This window comes from Somniosus microcephalus, chromosome 30 (assembly GCF_052327205.1).
Source record: "Somniosus microcephalus isolate GS21.2 chromosome 30, FLI_Smic_1.0, whole genome shotgun sequence".
NCBI lineage: Eukaryota > Metazoa > Chordata > Chondrichthyes > Squaliformes > Somniosidae > Somniosus > Somniosus microcephalus.
Genome location: NC_141016.1, coordinates 16,269,483 through 16,289,051, shown reverse-complemented (window position 1 = coordinate 16,289,051; position 19,569 = coordinate 16,269,483). Strand labels below are relative to the sequence as shown.

General features: G+C 52.0%; 1 protein-coding gene across 1 annotated transcript in view; it reads left to right on the top strand.

The window, feature by feature from the left end:
- The window catches only part of LOC147097958 (inactive carboxypeptidase-like protein X2), a 185,900-nt gene that overhangs the window by 27,086 nt on the left and 139,245 nt on the right, over positions 1-19,569 (top strand). Inside the window, exon 9 of the mRNA XM_085971060.1 lies at positions 7,294-7,368. Within this exon, the coding sequence (XP_085827186.1) occupies positions 7,294-7,368 (75 nt within the window). The remainder of the gene's footprint in view (positions 1-7,293; positions 7,369-19,569) is intronic.

Below are 19,569 nucleotides of genomic sequence, written 5' to 3'. Positions count from 1 at the left end.
TCATCCAACATATTTTGAAGGGATACTGAACCAAGAAGCGTTAGGGAACTCTATCCATCATAATTAAATTAGATCAGCAGCCACTCACAGGCTATCAATTGCAAAGAATGTTTCCCCACACAAGTATATCTGCCATTACAATAATGTTCAAAGACAGCTCTCCGTCTGTAAGCTAACCAGGACTGCTACGAATTCAGGTGTGGCACAGATAGCTACTTGGTTACATCGGATTCCATAGGATATACGGCACAGAAACAGGCCATTCGGCCCAACCAGTCCATGCCAGTGTTTATGCTCCACTCAATCCTCCTCCCATCTTTCCTCATCTAACTCTATCAGCGTAACCCTCTATTCCCTTCTCCCTCATATGTTTGTCCAGCCTCCCCTTAAATGCATCTATATTATTCGCTTCAACCACTCCCTGTGGTAGCGAGTTCCACATTCTCACCACTCTCTGGGTAAAGACGTTTCTTCTGAATTCCCTGTTGGATTTCTTGGTGACTATCTTATATTGATGGCCTCTAGTTATGCTCTTCCCCACAAGTGGAAACATTCTCTCTGTATCCACTCGATCAAAACCTTTCATAATTTTAAAGACCTCAATTAGGTCACCCCTCAGCCTTTTTTCAAGAGAAAAGGGACCCAGCCTGTTCATCCTTTCCTGATAGGTATACCCTCACATTTCTGGCATCATCCTTGTAAATCTTCTCTGCACCCTCTCCAGTGCCTCTATATCCTTTTTATAATATAGCGACCAGAACTGCACACAGTACAAGGTTCGATACAGGTTTAGCATAACTTCCCTACTTTTCAATTCTATCCCTCTAGAAATAAACCCTAGTGCTTGGTTTGCATTTTTAATGGGCTTGCTAACCAGTGGCGCAACTTTTAGTGATTTGTGTATTTGTACTCCGAGATCCCTTTGTTCCTCTACCCCACCTAGACTTGCACCCTCCAAGTGATAAGTGACCTCCCAATTCTTCCTACCAAAATGTAATACCTCACATTTACCTGTGTTGAACTTCATTTGCAAATTATTTGCCCATTCTGCAAGTTTATTAATGTCCTCCTGTAATTTGTTGCAGTCCTCCTCAGTATTGACTATCCCCCCCAATTGGTGTCACCCGCAAATTTAGAAATTGTGTTTTTGATTCCAAAGTCTAAATCGTTAATGTAAATTGTGAACAGCAGTGGTCCCAGCACTGATCCTTGTGGAACACCACTACCCACCTTCTGCCACTGTGAATAGCTACTCTTTACCCCATCTCCCTGCTTTCTGTCCTGAAGCCAGCTAGCTATCCGTTCTGCTACTTGTCCTCTGACTCCGCATTCTCTGACCTTATTCATTAGTCTATTATGAGGTACTTTATCGAAGGATAGTCACTCCCTTAACCGATCCGGTCATCTGTTTTTTACAGCAGTTGACTCCCATTGTCCCGTGCGGTAGCGGGATCTGGGAGCGTAACCATGAAGTTCTCTTGTGATCTGGGCCGGATCCTGTGTCTTGCGCACCTGTTACTCTAACCGTTCCAAAGGTAGACCGAGGCACAATAACATTGGGATCGATTCGTAAATTGCTCTAATCCACAATAGGTAAAACATAAACACTGAGTACGATGAGAGACATTTGATGCAGTCAGTATAACTTCTGTTTGTGCACTATTACAAAATAAAGAACACATTAGATGGTTTTGATGGATTGTCTACTTCAATTTAAAAGCATAATCTCTCTGAACACCAGTTCATTCCCTTTGCAGCATTCTGCTGCTCGATTCCCATTTGATGCCTTTGTTCTGATTTTTAAAAGCCATCCCCACAGAGATAGCAAAAGATTTTCAATACCAAGGTGCAAAGGGGGAGAAATTCAGTTGGCTGCGCCGCCCGTTAGCGCCTTAAGAGGGCGATAAGTGGGTCGCACTCCAACTGGCGCCCGGGCGCGGCACTGCCCATGCCTCCCGCTAAATTCCGCGGGATGCTAGTGGTGGCGCTAGCCGTTAGCGCTGCGCTGCCACCGATGACGTCATTGGTGTGCGCAGCGCCCCGGCTGCGATATTTGGACGCGCCCCCTGATTTACCGCCGGACGCTATGTCCGACCGGTTCAGGGGGGCCTACCTGCAGCCGGGGAGGCGCAAATTAAAGGAGAGGTGCGGGATGGCCATTTTTGTTGTTGGCCACCTGCCACCACCTGCCTGCGCTCCCATCCCCGGCCTCCTGAACCACCCCCCGCAGAGTGCCGGCTGCATTCCAAGAGCCCGGCACTTCTCCTCGGTGCCGGGCTCTTTTGCCTGCACTCGCGATCCTCGGGGGCCCAGCTGGGCCCCAGATCGCGCTGCACAAAGCCCCTCCCCTTTAAGAAGGGGAGGAAGGCCTGCAATACCGCAGCGCGACGAGCTGCGGCACGTTGCGCCACGATATTCAGTCGCAGCGCCCCAAGAGGGATGCGGGGTGCCTCCAGTGGCGCCGCGCTTCCCTTTGGGGTGCTACCACTCAATTTCCGGCGGGTGGCCGCGAATGCTTCCGGGGCGCTACTTTTAGCGCCCTGGCGAGGCTGGCGCCCCAAACGGGGCTATACTCGATTTCTCCCCCAAAGTGTCTGTCTGAATAACCAGACACGGCCCATGATTTGCCCATTGCCTTTGTTACCTCTAGATTTGACTATTCCAACACATTCCTGTCTGGCCTCCCATGTTCTTCCCTACGTAAACTTGAGCTCATCCAAAACTCTGCTGCCCGTGTCCGAACTCGCACCAAGTCCCGTTCACCCATCACCCCTCTGCTCGCTGACCTACATTGGCTCCCGGTTAAGTAACACCTCGATTTTAAAATACTCATCCTTTGTTTTCAAATCCCTCCATGGTCTCGCCCCTCCCGATCTCTGCAATCTCCTCCAGCCCCACAACCCCCTGAGATCTCTGCACTCCTCTAATTCTGGCCTCTTGAGCATCCCCGATTTTAATCGCTCTACCGTTGGTGGCCATGCCTTCAGCTCTGGAATTCCCTCCCTAAACCTCTCCGCCTCGCTACCTCTCTCTCCCTCTCTGCCTCTCTCTCCTCCTTTAAGATGCTCCTTAAAACCTCCCTCTTTGGCCAAGCTTTTGGCTACCTGCCCTAATATCTCCTTATGTGGCTCAGTGTCTGATTTTGTTTGATAAAAGTCCTGTGAAGGGCCTTGGTGGCGTTTTACTATGTTAGAGGTGCTATATAAATACAAGTTGTTGTTGTTTGGGTCTCAGTGAAACAGCAACACCGACTGTAATTACCATTCCTCTCCCCACTGACCTGCACTCAGCATGGGGCTGCCTCAAGAAACTAACCTCCTTTAGGCAGGTTTTTGCTAAAGAAAACCTGTCTTAACATAGCTTGGGTCCAAGCCCTTCCATGAAAAAGCCGAGCAAAGGGTTCAAAAGTCTGACAATGACGTCTGAGCAGAAAGATGTCCAGAAATACTTCCATACTTCCAAGGAATATTACAGCTGAAGTGACCCTTTTTGCAATCTAGTCCGCAATGCGTTTCCCTGTAGCCTGGCAGAAACCAGTGCTGACCCTGTTTGTCGACCAGTAATAGAGAATTCGATAGATGAATAAAGATAGGCAAAAATGAGCAACTCCTTCGGACGGAGGGGAAGGGAGTCGGCCACTCTGACGCACAGTCCAGCTGCTGGGCCAGTGCAGCATTGATGGAGGTCTGGCCACACGCCTACCCATTTGGACAGACGAGGTGTGTGGCTTGGAGAACTCAATGAGGAGTTGGAAGAAAAATAACTCCCCGGTGCAAAATAAAGTGAGTGTATATTATGAATAGCAACAGACAAACATCCTGGAACAATAATGTAATCTTCGACAATAATGTGGATGGGGGATGGAGGGAGAGTGAGGTCTGTATGTCTTTGCTCCCCAGTACATTTACACAGCATTTCATGTGCATCTGTCTAAAAAGTGCTCTTCTCATAACGTTATCTCACACACACCAATCCCTGCTAAGGTTTCCTAGTTTCAGTGTACGCAACTACTTTATTTTCAATCCCATATCACTGCCGATATTGAGCCATTAAGTACTGTTCCTGTTAAAACCGAAGTTAGTGCCTGATTTTAATTGCCGCTACAGCTATGCTTCCTGTCACATTAAAGGTAGCAACTCCTATCTAACTTAAAGATTTCTTAAAATCGAGGAACCTAGGTGAAGGGTCAAAGCCTCAGGTGTTTTGATTTTCTGATTTGCGTCATCTTCTTTTCCCACTTCTATTGCCAGAACAACGAGGACAATCAGGATGTTGTGGTTAGATGGCATCAGCTTGGGTTTTAAAGGAATGCACCAAGAGACAAGTACTGAGGTACGAAGAAGGGCTACAGGTTTGAGGATCTAAGAAAGAATGAGTTAGACTGGGAAACAATGCAATAAGTTTTGTTTCAACACAATGAGGATGGGGGCGGGGGGGCGGCGGTTGAGAATGGAGAGAGGACAGAAGAAGGAGGGGGAACATTCAGGATGATCTGTTTGGAGCAAAACAAGAAAAATAAAGACTCTTCATAGAAGCATCATAGTTGGATCAATAAAATGACAGACCAAAAAAGGGTATGATAGAGAGAGAACAGTTAGAGCCTGGAGGTGACAGGAGGATTGCCTGATAGATAACAAGCTTTTTCTTCTATGCAAGAGTCTGAGACATATGGGAGCGGTATGCAAGTCTTGAAAACGTTTTTATAGAGAGTTCCACTTTATAGGGAGGAGGGGAGAAGTGTGACATGAAGATGAAACTGATCTCTCCAGATGCAGTATTAGCAATGGAGGAGATATGGGAATTCCATTTGAGGTCAGAGGGAGGTGTGAGCCCAAGAATTTCTATAAATAAAGAAGAACCAAGGTGAAGCCATCAAAAGGCAAAAGTGATGGCTTTCCAGATCCAGCAAGTAAGCGTGCCTTCAAAGAACTGAACATATCTAGACTTCCATTGTCCCAAAGGGCATGAAGGAGATAAAGGAGGTTCAGGCACCGCCATGGTTCAGTGATGAGTGCAGAGTGCAAAGATAAGCAACAGAGTAGATAAAAATGGTGCTGAGTGGAAGAGGCCACAGATATGGAGAAGGAATAGGCCGGAAAAGAGGACAGAGCTGTGCAGAATCAATGAGTTGATGTTAAAAGAATCAGAAGATGAATGATTACCTGTAGCATACATAGAGCTATCTGAAAGTAACAGAGCTTGAGCATAGTTTAGATGGGCAACTGCATGATGGTACCTTGTTTAGAATTGCACAGTGACAGATCCTGTCCAAGGCTTTAGAGATGATGACAAAGAATCACCCAAGAGTTTAAGGGCAGAGTTCCAGAGGCTCGCAGGTTAGGCAATAAGACCACCAATGGACGGTAATAATGAAAGTCTTACCAGAAATCATGAACCTTCAAGGACATGGGTAATTTCAACTTAACAACAACTTCCTAACTTTAGAAAGAGCTTCATGTAAGCACAATAGGGACACTAGTTGGAAGCATAAAGGAATCAACTTTCTTTGGGATAGGGTGATGATGAGTAAATTTCCAAGGAGAAGGAAAGTAATAGAGAATGAATAGTGTAGAACAGGGAAAGGTCCAAGACTTGAGCCCAATAGGAAACATGTCACCTGGACCAGAAGCCTTATTACTGTCCAGAGAGTGGGGGATCTGATAGATGTGGCACAGATAAATACTGATAGAGCAATGTGGAGCAATAGTGGGTGGTTCTTTGCCGAGATCATCAAGAGTAGAGTTAGAAAGGAAAAATGAGGCAAAAATGTCAGCTTCCTTTTCAGGAGGGTAGACAACTGAACCATAAGGATAGAAGAGGGTAGAAAGGAAGATTCACAGATGTTTCAAGAGACAGCTTTGGCAAGCGATCGGAAGAAAGTGACCACTGGATAGGGATAGGAAGGCAACAGTTGACACTTCCTTTCAACAAAGTCGCTTTAGCAGCGAGTGGATTTACAGAAGTCCTCACCAGAGATACAGTGCGTGCTCATGACCGAAAGCAGCCTTCTATATCTTAGCACATTTGTGGATAGTTATTGCCGTTATGACGGCTTTACTGTCGTCTGCTTCCTAGGCAAGGGTAATGTCATACTTTCAGAGGCTCAGGTCAGAATCAGCTCATTATCTTTGTCGCAGCTTCACCCACTGACTCTAAGAGAACAGGTACTGCAGAGGGTTCCAAAAAAGTAAATTGCAATATTTAAGCACTTCTTTCTGTTTGAGTGAATTAACTTAAAAGGTGTACCTGGCATTGAATACCTAGAGGGTTAGGTGTACATTGAGTACCTTGAATTAGAGAGTGTACAGTTGCTCCCACATGGTAGGGTCCTAAACCATACAGACTAGGCAATCCAAGGTACGATCCTTGGCCTGGTAGCATTTGGCACAATACATGTGTCCTCAACAGCGCTGGGCTAGAAAGGGGAGATATCAGCCAGGGTTTCCATTCCTGATCATTGTTCATTGACTCCTGCTGGAAAGCACACACGTGTGAACATCAGATGAGGACAGAATCAGTCTAGGCTGTGCTCCCCTCCATCACATTGGCTGCCAACATTCACCTTCAAGGCTCACACCCAAACAATGGCTACTGGGGTGAAATTCTGCTGGGCCGAGGGTGTCTGTGGAACCACACAAATTGCAAAGAGTCAGTGCCTTCAGAAGGGGAGAAAATTGCAAAAGAAAGGTGTACTGGATACTCAGCGGGTTAAGCATTTTATTGGATGTTCAGAGTTAGGATCTGCACTGGACACGTTGGACTGAGGGTTACAATATGGACTGGACACTCAGCCCCTCCCTATCTCTGTAATCTCCTCCAGCCCCACAACGCCCCCCCACCCCCCCCGAGATATCTGCGCTCCTCCAATTCTGCCCTCTTGAGCATCCCTGATTATAATCGCTCAACCATTGGCAGCCGTGCCTTCTGTTACCTGGGCCCTAGGCTCTGGAATTCCCTGCCTAAACCTCTCCGCCTCGCTACCTCTCTTTCCTCCTTTAAGACGCTCCTTCAAACCTACCTCTTTGACCAAGCTTTTGGTCACCTGCCCTGAATTCTTATGTGGCTCGGTGTCAAATTTTTTGTCTTTTAATATTCCTGTGCAGCGCCCTGGGACGTTTGCCTACGTTAAAGGCGCTATATAAATATAAGTTGTTGTTGGTGTTGGGGGGTTAGGATCTGGACTCGACATTCACAATTCAAATGGTTACAAAAAGCACTGTACACTTGTGAGCCAGAGGATTAGGTGTGTCTGTGAAGAATGGCTGTCGTGACATCTTGTTCTATATTTTGCAGTGAAACCTAAGAAACCTGGGAAGACGATTCCAGAGGAGATAGACCCAGATGAATATTTGCCACCACTAGGAAAAAGTGAGTGAAATCCTTTTGAGGCTCTTGGATTCATTGTTTCTATTTGATTGTTAGCGTTTCTCCCTGTGTAGGCTGATTTGCCAGTTGGCATTGTCCTCTCTTCAGTTCAGTGGTACAGGCTGACTACAGTCAACAGTGCTCTATGACTGTCCAACAGGAGGCGTGACCTCTACAGGCCCAATGAACAGTCTGAGTGTCTCTTACACCTCTCGAAGGTGGAACGTCTCATTTCCAAGAGAAATTTAGGAACAGAAAGGGCCCCTGGGAACATGGTTGGGATTTGAACAATCAACCGTCTATTTTTAAAAATTTATTCGCTTATGTGATCTGGGCGTCGCTGGCAAGGCCAGCATTTATTGCCCATCCCTAATTGCCCTTGAGAAGGTGGTGGTGAGCCGCTTTCTTGAACCGCTGCAGTCCGTGTGGTGAAGGTGCTCCCACAGTGCTGTTAGGTAGGGAGTTCCAGGATTTTGACCCAGCGACGATGAAGGATCGGTGATATACTTCTAAGTTAGGATGGTGTGTGACTTGGAGGGGAACTTGGAGGTGGTGGTGTTCCCATGCGTCTGCTGCCCTTGTCCTTCTAGGTGGAAGTTTAGGAGGTGCTGCCGAAGAAACCTTGGCGAGTTGCTGCAGTGCATCTTGTAGATGGTACACACTGCAGTCACAGTGCGCCGGTGGTGGAGGGAGTGAATGTTCAAGGTGGTGGATGGGGTGCCAATCAAACTGGCTGCTTTGTCCTGGATGGTGTCGAGCTTCTTGAGTGTTGTTGGAGCTGCACTCATCCAGGCAAGTGGAGAGTATTCCATCACACTCCTTACTTGTGCCTTGTAGATGGTGGAAAGGCTTTGGGGAGTCAGGAGGTGAGACACTCGCCGCAGAATACCTAACCTCTGACCTGCTCTTGTTGCCACAGTATTTATGTGGTTGGTTCAGTTAAGTTTCTGGTCAATGGTGACCCCCCAGGATGTTGATGGTGGGGGATTCAGCGATGGTAATGCCGTTGAATGTCAAGGGGAGGTGGTTAGACTCTCACTTGTTGGAGATAGTCATTGCCTGGCACTGTGCAATCATCAGCGAACATCCCCATAACTCACTTCTCCCACTGTTCATAATATAAGGTCAGAGACGAGAAAGATCAGACACTTTCCCCACAGAGAGGGAAGGAAAACTGAAGGGAAAATTTGGATGTGACACTAATATATTAATAATACTTCCATTACTGATACTAGTTATAAGGCAATGCAATTCCTCTAGTTCCCCCCTCCCCCGCCCCCGCAGATGGCTAGATGAACATTGCTCATAGTTCATCAGATTTTGGCTTAGGCTTAGGATGAGCTGGAGTGGGTTGCAGGTCATGGAGCAAATGAATTGATTCCGGGTGTTGGTGTCATCGTGCAGTATGAGTTGGAGTTGCGGTTTTCTCTGGGATTAGCAGACAATGTGGCTATTTCTGGAGTTGCCAAATTTCTTTTGGGGCTTAAAGATGCTCATGGGTAGTTGTGTGGTGTGGTGACTTTCTGTGTTGAGTTTGTGATCAGCATTCTGCCAGGGAAGTAGTCCAGCACTAATACTGTGCAGTAAATGTGTAATTACACCAGCGTCAGAGCATCCTTGTATACATTGACAATACCAGTATACTTGGCTATGTGGCGTTGCACTGCATGGACTAGCAAGACACTACACCACAAATATTGCCTACGTAGCCTAAGTTGTCCATAACTGAATTTCCATCCCACTTGTGCCACTGTGAAAAGGTGGCAAGTTGAGGCCAGACACTTAAGCTTGAAATGTCTCTGTACCACAAACTAGATGGCTACATTCACAGGTTGACCTCATGCCTCCCCATCGCAGTGTGCTCCCCACAACAGCATATTGTAAATCTTCACCCTGGATTGCATCAGAGCCCTCCAAGGGGCACGGCTTCTGTCTCCACCCTCAACGTAGATCACTCTTACTCCTCACTTCTCCCACTCTTCATAACATAAGGTCAGAGACGAAAAAGGCCAGAAACACTTTTCCCACAGGGAGGGAAGGAAAACTGAAGGGAACATTTGGATGTGACACTAATATATTAATAATACTTCCATTTAAATAGCACCTTGTTACATCAAAATGTCTCAAAACATTTCACACAATGCATTACTTTAAATGTTCTGACTGTGTGGGTTATGTAAGCCAAATAGGCATCCAATCTGAACCAGCAACAACCCACAAGTAGGACAGAGATGCATTTTTGATGAGTTTTATTGAGAGAAATGTTGGCCAGGGCACCCGGTGGACTCCCTGCTCTTCTCCTGGTGTCATGGGATCTTTAACGTCCATCTGACAAACAGAACAGGCAGACGGAATTTCGGCTTAATGCCTCACCTGTAGGGTGGCACCTCCCGATAGTTTAGCACTCTCTGAGTACTGGACTGAAGAGTCGGCCTAGATTATGAGTTAAAACCCTCGTATGGGGCCCAAGCCTCACAACCTTCTGACCCAGAGGCAAGTCTTACCAATCAAGCCAAACCCGTACTGGGAAATCAATAGAGAACACAACAGAACCAAGTGACTGTGGAGAGTGATGCTTGTTAATGATGAAGGTTTGACTTCCCACTGGACACCACATATTTAAATGAAAGTTCATTGAGTTTCATAAAGAAACTGTGATATTTCCAATGGACTTAGAAAGAAAGGAAGAATAGGGAGGTCACTTATCACTTGGAGGGTGCGAGTCTAGGTGGGGTAGAGGAACAAAGGGATCTCGGAGTACAAATACACAAATCACTAAACGTTGCGAGGCCATAAAAAAAGCAAACCAAGCACTAGGGTTTATTTCTAGAGGGATAGAATTGAAAAGTTAGGGAAGTTATGCTAAGCCTGTATCGAACCTTGGTTAGACCACACTTCGAGTACTGCGTACAGTTCTGGTCGCCATATTATAAAAAGGATATAGAGGCTCTGGAGATGGTGCAGAGAAGATTTACAAGGATGATGCCAGAAATGCGAGGGTGTTGAGATACCGCGGCAAACGTGGGAGTCGAGACCAGAGCTATTGAAAACTCAACTGCTTTATTCCAACCACATGACAAACAGGAACTAGAAAAGCCCGCGCATCCACTTAAATACTTCCCAGACAGGAAGTGCTCCTGGCAGCCTGTCCCTGCGGGAAACAAGCTGCTGGAGGAAAGGGCCCCCGGCTGGGGGCTTCTGCTTAGACTGTCTGTGCTGCCGTGAGCGGATTATGTCCAGTGGTGGCGTGTCGCCACAGAGCTCCCCCCAGAATCCGCTTAGGAGGAGTGGACGAGTCGTGACGGTGGTCTAATGGTTCTGCCGCAGCAGCTCTGAGTGGTCGCCGGTCTGGTTGGTTGGGTCGGGCGGTTCGCCGCCGGCTGTGCTGGCTTGCCGGGGGGACGGCCTCTAGTTGGAGGCTGGGCCACGGGGACCTGTTCCCCTGGTTCTGTGTGTGCTGGTTTGAGCCGGTCGATGGAGACTGTCTCAACCCTGTCGCCGAGTCGCAGCTTGAAGACCTTGTCCCCGGTTTGTAGTACCTCGTACGGACCGTCGTACGGGGGTCGCAGGGGCCCGCGGTGCGCGTCGTGTCACACGAAGACGAAGCGCGCCTGCTGTAAATTTGGCGGGACGTGAGGTGCGAGTTTGCCGTGTCGGTTGACCGGAAGTGGGGCGAACTGCTGAGCGGAAGAGAAAGAGTCGAGCTGCTGCTGTTCGGCCGACCAAGGCTTGGTAGGCTCCGGAAGGAATTCGCCTGGGACGCGCAGCGGTTGTCCACAGACTAACTCCGCTGCCGAGGACTGGAGGTCTTCCTTGACCGCGGTGCGTAGGCCGAGTAGCACCCACGGTAGGCGGTCAGTCCAGGTACTGTCCTGCAGGCCGGCGCGGAGTGAGGCCTTGAGTGACCTGTGGAAGCGTTCACAAAGTCCGTTGGCCTGCGGGTGGTACGCCGTGGTGCGGTGGAGCGTCACCCCGAGGTTGCGTGCTGTGGCCGTCCAGAGTTCGGAGGTGAACTGGGCGCCTCTGTCGGAGGTTATGTCGGCCGGTACGCCGAACCTCACAACCCAGGTGTTAACAAACGCCCTGGCGATGTCGGCTGTGGTGGTGGAGGTCAGCGGCACTGCCTCAGGCCAGCGTGTGTAGCGGTCGACCATCATGAGGAGATAAGTTTGGCCTTGCGATGGCGGCAGGGGACCGACGATGTCGACGTGTACGTGGTCGAAGCGGCGGCTGGGTACCTCGAAGTCTCCCAGGGGTGCTTTGGTGTGCAGCTGTACCTTAGCCCGTTGGCAGGCGAGGCAGGAGGTGGCCCAAGTCCGAACATCTCTGCTGAGGCCGCGCCAGACGAAGCGCTTGGAGAGGAGTTTGACGGATGCGCGGGAACCCGGGTGAGAGAGCCCGTGGAGCGCGTCGAAGACGCGGCGGCGCCAGGTCTCAGGGACGACCGGCCTGGGTTGGCCGAGTGAGACGTCGCACGTGACTGCCGTGGCTTCGGGCCCGTGCGCGACCTTGGCTAGGCGTAGCCCTGGCAGGCTGGTAGCCGCCGAGAGGAGGTCTGGGTCCGTGAGCTGGGCCGCTGCTAGTTGTGCGTAGTCGACCGCGAGGTGATTCGCACAGACGGCGGGACGGGAAAGGCAGTCGGCGACCACGTTGTCTCTACCGGAGACGTGCTGAATGTCCGTAGTAAACTCGGAGACGGCCGCGAGCTGGCGTTGCTGCCTAGCGGACCAGGGTTCGGTGTGCTTGGCCATCGCGTATGTGAGTGGCTTGTGGTCCACATACGCGGTGAAGGGGCGGCCTTCCAGGAGGAACCTGAAATGGCGGACCGACAGGTGGAGTGCGAGAAGCTCGCGGTCGAAAGTGGAGTATTTGACCTCCGGGGGGCGCAGTTGGCGGCTGTAGAAGGCAAGTGGCTGCCACGCGCCATTGACCCACTGCTCGAACACGGCCCCGACCGCGTGGTCGGAGGCGTCGGTGGTGAGCGCGACCCGGGCATCGGCCCTCGGGTGCGCGAGCAGAGTGGCGTCGGCGAGCGCGTTTTTGGTGGCGTCGAAGGCGGCTGCCGTGTCAGTGGTCCAGGCTACGTCCATCTTGCCGGATTTTCCTCGGAGGGAGTCGTATAGGGGCTTCATGAGGGCTGCGGCTCTGGGGATGAACCTGTTGTAGAAGTTCACCATCCCGAGGAACTCCTGGAGGCCCTTGATGGTTGTGGGGCGGGGGAATTGCTGGACGGCCTGCACCTTGTTGGGCAGGGGGACGGCCCCAGCAGGGGTGATGTGGTGACCGAGAAAATCGATCTCGGTTAGGCCGAATTGGCACTTCGCCGGGCTGAGGATGAGCCCGTGTTGGGCTAGGCGCCCGAACAGGATGCGAAGGTGTTCGAGGTGTTCCTGTTTGGAGGAGCTGGCCACGAGAATGTCGTCTAGATAGACGAATAGGAAGTTCAGGTCCCGGAGGACTGAGTCCATAAGGCGCTGGAAAGCCTGTGCTGCATTCTTGAGGCCGAAGGGCATCCTCAGGAACTCGAACAGGCCGAATGGGGTGATGACGGCCGTTTTGGGGATGTCCGCGGGGTGTACGGGGACTTGGTGGTAACCGCGCACCAGGTCGACTTTGGAAAAGACGGTTCGTCCGGCCAGTCGGGCCGAGAAGTCCTGGATGTGTGGCACCGGGTATCGATCGGGGGTGGTGGCGTCGTTGAGGCGGCGGTAGTCCCCGCAAGGGCGCCAGCCTCCGCCGGGCTTGGGGGCGATGTGGAGGGGCGAGGCCCAAGGGCTGCTGGAGCGGCGGATGATGCCGAGTTGTTCCATGTTGGTGAACTCGGCCCGCGCGATTTCCAGCTTGGCCGGGTTGAGTCTGCGGGCGTGGGCAGAAACTGGGGGGCCGGTGGTGGGGATATAGTGTTCCACACCGTGCTTGGCGGCTTTGGCCGAAAAGGTCGGGTTAGTGAGGGCGGGAAACTCAGCTAGGAGTGCCGAGTAGTCGTCCGTGGCTCTGGCGAGGCAGTGGGTCGTCAGGCCGGCCGAACGGGCCGAGGTAAAGGCGCCGGGGATGGGGGCCATAGTGTTGATGTCGACGAGGCGGTGCCTCGGAATGTCGACAAGGAGGCCGTGGGCGCGTAGGAAGTCGGCGCCGATGAGTGGGCAGAGGACCTTGGCTGTGAGGAACTCCCAGCGGTAGCGGCGGCCCGCGAGGTCGAGCGTGACCATGCGGGTGCCATATGTGTGGATTTCAGAGCCGTTGGCTGCAGCCAGTGTGATACCCCGTGTGCCGCGTTGGATCTCGAGGGCGGAGGCGGGGGTGATGCTGTGCTGGGCCCCTGTGTCGCACAGAAATCGGCGGTTGGTTCTGTCGTCAGTGACGTACAGTAGGGGCTCCTTCTGCCCCGTGGCCATCGTGGGGGCCGGTGCGGGGGGGTGTTTGAAGGTACACGGTGGCGTGCAGCGTTGAGCCCTAGCGCCAAAACGGGTGTGGTAGTAGCAGTGACCCGGAGTGGTAGGGCGGTCGGGCCTAGTGGCCCAGGGAGACCGCGTGGTCGTTGCCGTGAGGTCGGGCGCGACGTCGCGAGCGGCCTGTGCAGAGAGCAGCCGGTCGGCCTTTTCGGCTATATCATTCAGGTCCGTGGAGTCAGACTCCACAATGAGCGGGCGGATGCTGGCGGGGAGCTGCCGAATGAAAAGCGTGCGAAAAAGGGCGCCGGGATTTTTGTCGTCTGAGAGGGACAGCATGTGGGAAAGCAGGTCTGATGGTGAAGCGTCACCAAGGCCGGGGAGGTCCAGGAGTTGGCAGTGGCGCTGGTAAGAGGACGTTTGAAATTTTTTAAGTAGCGCAGCCTTCAGATGTTCGTACTTGCCCTCCGTTGGTGGATTCTGCAGCGCTGCCCAAACCTTGGGGACTGTAGCGTAGGTGAGCGAGGCGACGAGGTAGTCGTACTTCGTGGCGTCGACTGTAATGCCTTTCAGCCGGAATCTGGACTCAGCTTGAACGAACCAGGCTTCGGCGAGGTTCTCCCAAAAGTCTGGTAATTTAACCGTGACTGCGTTTGTATCCGCCATGCTAGCTTAGGATTCGTCCTGAGCGTCGGGGTCACCAGTGTTGAGATACCGCGGCAAACGTGGGAGTCGAGACCAGAGCTATTGAAAACTCAACTGCTTTATTCCAACCACATGACAAACAGGAACTAGAAAAGCCCGCGCATCCACTTAAATACTTCCCAGACAGGAAGTGCTCCTGGCAGCCTGTCCCTGCGGGAAACAAGTTGCTGGAGGAAAGGGCCCCCGGCTGGGGGCTTCTGCTTAGACTGTCTGTGCCGCCGTGAGCGGATTATGTCCAGTGGTGGCGTGTCGCCACAAGGGTATACATATCAGGAATGGATGAACAGGCTGGGTCTCTTTTCTCTTGAAAAAAGAAGGCTGAGGGGTGACCTAATAGAGGTCTTTAAAATTATGAAAATTTTGATAGAGTGGATACCGAGAGAATGTTACCACTTGTGGGGAAGAGCAAAACTAGAGGCCATCAATATAAGATAGTCACCAAGAAATCCAGTAGGGAATTCAGGAGAAACATCTTTACCCAGAGATTGGTGAGAATGTGGAACTCGCTACAACAGGGGGTGGTTGAGGCGAACAGTATAGATGCTGTGATGAAATATTCCATTCATCACTGCCTGTGACTGTGGTTGGTTTCAGGTTCCCCCTTACCATTGCATTGCCTGTGACTGTGGTTGGTTTCAGGTTTCTCCTCACCATTGTATTGTGTATTGGAATGTATGGAATGTGTTGTGTGTAGGGCTCCGCCCATACCTGGCCTCTATGTAAGCCAGCTCAGTCTGGCCTCACAGCCAGTGCTGCAGACCTCCAGGGAAGATACCTCTCTCCACTGCGTGTTATCTTCTAAGTTAATAAAAGCCTTGTTTTGTTTCGCTAACATCGAGTCTCGGGATTATTGAGGCACATCAATTTTATTAACTTATTTTTCAACACAATGGATCAACTCCTGAAACCCGAACGTTTGGATTTGGATCAGCATGCTCCGGACGCATCAGCATGCTTCGGACACTGGTTTATGTGTATGGAATTCTTCCTGGACAATTCCGCAGCCGTCAAAGACGCTACGGACGCTGCGAGTATGAAACTCGGAATTCTGCGGAATTGGGTAAGCCACCGGGTTTACCCCCCCATCCAAGATGCCGACACGTACCTGGCCGCCTGCGACATCTTAAAGGCGCATTACCAGCAGCCTACGAATGAGGTGTATGCTAGGCATCTGCTCGCCACTCGCGCACAGCGACCTGGGGAATCGGTGGAGGAGTTCCTAGGCACCCTGAAAATGCTTGGCAAAGACTGCAAGTGCCGAGATGTAAAAGCCGCAGAGTACACCGACGAGCTTGTTCGCGATGCCTTTATCACAGGCCTCAGCTCCACTTACATCCGGCAAAGACTGCTGGAAAAAACGGGATTGGACCTGAAACAGGCTGCGGACACCGCGCGATCCCTGGATGTGGCCCAGAGAAACTCGGACGCCTACTCTTCAGCCCGTGCCGTCCACGCCGCCACGTGTGCACCAAGGGCGCTGCCATCTTGGAAGGCATCTTCCCCGCCCGGCAGCCCGACACCGTTGGGGCCCCGCTCTCCCCCCAGAAGCCCTACGACAGCCGCGACGCGTCGGGGACCCAACTGCTACTTCTGCGGGCAGCCAAAGCACACCAGAAACCTGTGCCCGGCGAAAGGCACCACCTGCTTTAAGTGCGGTAAGAAGGGGCACTTCGGGAAGGTGTGCAGAGGGAACCCCGCCGGAAAACCAAAACCCGCCACCGCTGCGTGTGCGCCGTGGGAGCGGCCATCTTGGACGCCATCTTGCCCGACCTCGTGGGGTCCGCCATCTTGTGAGCAGACAGCGTGGATGCCATCTTGTCTTGATCAGGGCCCTACAGTGGCATCGGTCACAGTGGACCAGACCAGGCCCCACCCGCTATCCAAATCAATGGTGGGCATCGAGGTAAACGGGTGCCGGGTTAAATGTTTAATTGACAGCGGAAGCACGGAGAGTTTTATCCACCCTGAACTGGCACAACAACTCTCCCTAAAGGTGGTCCCTACTCGGGGTACCATCTCTATGGCTGATAAAACCCAGACATCGACCATTCTGGGTTACTGCACGGTACAATTGTCCGTTAACGGGACTGTATATGATAATTTTAAAGTATTAATCATGAAGAATCTATGCGCGAGCGTGATCTTGGGCCTGGATTTCCAGTGCAACCACCAAAGCATCACGCTCAAGTACGGTGGGTCCCAGCCGCCCCTCACAGTGTGCGGCCTGGCTACCCTGAAGGTAAAGCCGCCTTCGCTATTCGCGAACCTTACCCCTAACTGCCGGCCAATAGCGAACAAAAGCAGGAGGTACAGCTGGGAGGACAGGCGGTTTATCGCAACCGAGGTAGACAGGCTCCTGAAAGAGCGCATTATTGAATGCAGCAATAGCCCGTGGCGCGCCCAAGTGGTGGTGGTAAGGGGTAGCGAGAAGAAACGGATGGTGATCGACTATAGCCAAACGATCAACAGGTACACCCAACTAGACGCCTACCCGCTACCCCGCATATCAGAAATGGTGAACCAAATCGCCCAATACCGGGTGTTCTCCACCATCGACCTCAAGTCAGCGTACCACCAGCTCCCTATCAGACCAGAGGACCGCCCGTACACCGCCTTCGAGGCGAACGGACGCCTCTACCAATTCCTCAGAGTCCCCTTTGGGGTGACGAATGGGGTCTCGGTCTTCCAGAGGGAGATGGACCGCATGGTCGATGACCACCACTTGCAGGCAACCTTCCCCTACCTCGACAACGTCACCATCTGCGGTCACAACCAGCAGGATCACGACTCGAACCTCGAGAGGTTCCTGAAAACCGCACAAAAACTCAACCTCACCTACAACGAGGACAAGTGCGTTTTCAACACCACGCGCCTCTGCATACTAGGCAGCGTGGTGGAGAATGGGGAAATCGGACCAGACCCCGACCGATTGCGCCCCCTACGGGAGCTGCCCCTGCCCAACACTCCCAAAGCCCTGAAAAGATGCCTGGGGTTATTTTCTTATTATTCCCAATGGGTCCCCAACTACTCCGACAAAGCCCGCCCCCTCTTGAAAGCATCCTCTTTTCCGCTCTCTGCTGAGGCCCACGCCGCCTTCAAAAGCATTAAGCAGGATATTGAGCGGGCCACGCTACAGGCAGTGGACGAGAACACTCCATTTCAAGTGGAAAGTGATGCGTCTGACTTTGCCTTGGCGGCCACCCTCAACCAGGCGGGGCGGCCCGTAGCTTTCTTCTCGAGGACCCTCCAAGGGCCCGAGATCAGACACTCCTCCGTGGAAAAGGAGGCCCAAGCCATCGTGGAGGCAGTGCGCCACTGGCGCCACTACCTAGCCGGCAAACGCTTCACCCTACTTACCGACCAGCGGTCGGTAGCGTTTATGTTCAATAATAAACAGAGGGGGAAGATCAAAAATGATAAGATTCTTAGGTGGCGGATCGAGCTCTCCACCTTCGATTATGACATCATTTACCGGCCAGGGGCCCTTAACGAATCCCCAGATGCCCTCTCACGAGGGATGTGTGCCAGCGCCACCGGGGATCGGCTACAGACCCTCCACAACGACCTCTGCCACCCAGGGGTCACGCGGCTGTTCCACTTCATAAAGTCCCGCAACTTACCCTACTCGATTGAGGAAGTTCGGTCTCTGACCAGGAACTGCCGCACTTGCGCTGAGTGCAAGCCTCGGTTCTACCACCCTGATAGAGCCCACTTAATCAAAGCTACACGGCCCTTTGAGCGGCTCAGCTTAGATTTCAAGGGCCCCCTCCCGTCCGTCGACCGCAATGTTTACTTCCTGAACATTGTGGACGAATACTCCCGGTTCCCATTCGCCTTCCCCTGCCCAGACATGACCAGCGCCACGGTCATTAAATGCCTCAACAGCCTGTTCTGCCTGTTCGGTATGCCGAGCTACATCCACACGGATAGGGGGGCATCCTTCATGAGTGAAGAGCTACACCAGTACATGCTGTCCAGGGGTATCGCCACGAGCTGTACCACCAGCTACAACCCCCGGGGTAACGGTCAAGTGGAGCGAGAGAACGGGACAGTATGGAAAGCAGTCACTCTAGCTCCAAGGACCAAGGGCCTCCCTATCTCCCGCTGGCAGGAAGTCCTCTCAGATGTGCTCCATTCGATACGGTCGCTATTGTGTACTGCCACTAATGCCACGCCTCATGAACGAATGTTTAGCTTCCCCCGGAAATCCACCTCAGGCGTATCCATGCCGTCATGGCTCTCCACCCCGGGTCCGGTATTCGTGCGAAGGCATGTGAGGGGCCATAAGACGGACCCTCTCGTGGAGCCAGTGCACCTACTCCACGCCAACCCCCAATACGCGTATGTCCGGCACGCCGACGGAAGGGAGGACACCGTGTCAATAAAAGACGTCGCCCCAGCCGGTAACGACAACAACCACGGCAATAGCAGCAACAACGACCACAGCAACTCTTACCCACCCACTACTCTTTCATCACCCCCGGAAGAACATCGACCAATGGCACCCCCACCAACTACCCCTTCAACAACCCTGGCGGCACCCCCGGCAGAGACCCAGGAGGCCACCGGGGACACCCAGCCGACACCCGCGACACCACAACAGCCACGTCGGTCGCAGAGGACTACCAAACCCCCGAACAGACTAAATCTATAGAAGGGGTGAATGTGATGAAATATTCCATTCATCACTGCCTGTGACTGTGGTTGGTTTCAGGTTCCCCCTTACCATTGCATTGCCTGTGACTGTGGTTGGTTTCAGGTTTCTCCTCACCATTGTATTGTGTATTGGAATGTATGGAATGTGTTGTGTGTAGGGCTCCGCCCATACCTGGCCTCTATGTAAGCCAGCTCAGTCTGGCCTCACAGCCAGTACTGCAGACCTCCAGGGAAGATACCTCTCTCCACTGCGTGTTATCTTCTAAGTTAATAAAAGCCTTGTTTTGTTTCGCTAACATCGAGTCTCGGGATTATTGAGGCACATCAGATGCATTTAAGGGGAGGCTAGATAAGCATATGAGGGAGAAGGGAATCCAGGGTTATGCTGATAGATTTAGATGAGGAAAGACGGGAGGAGGCTCGAGTGGAGCATAAACACCGGCATGGACTGGTT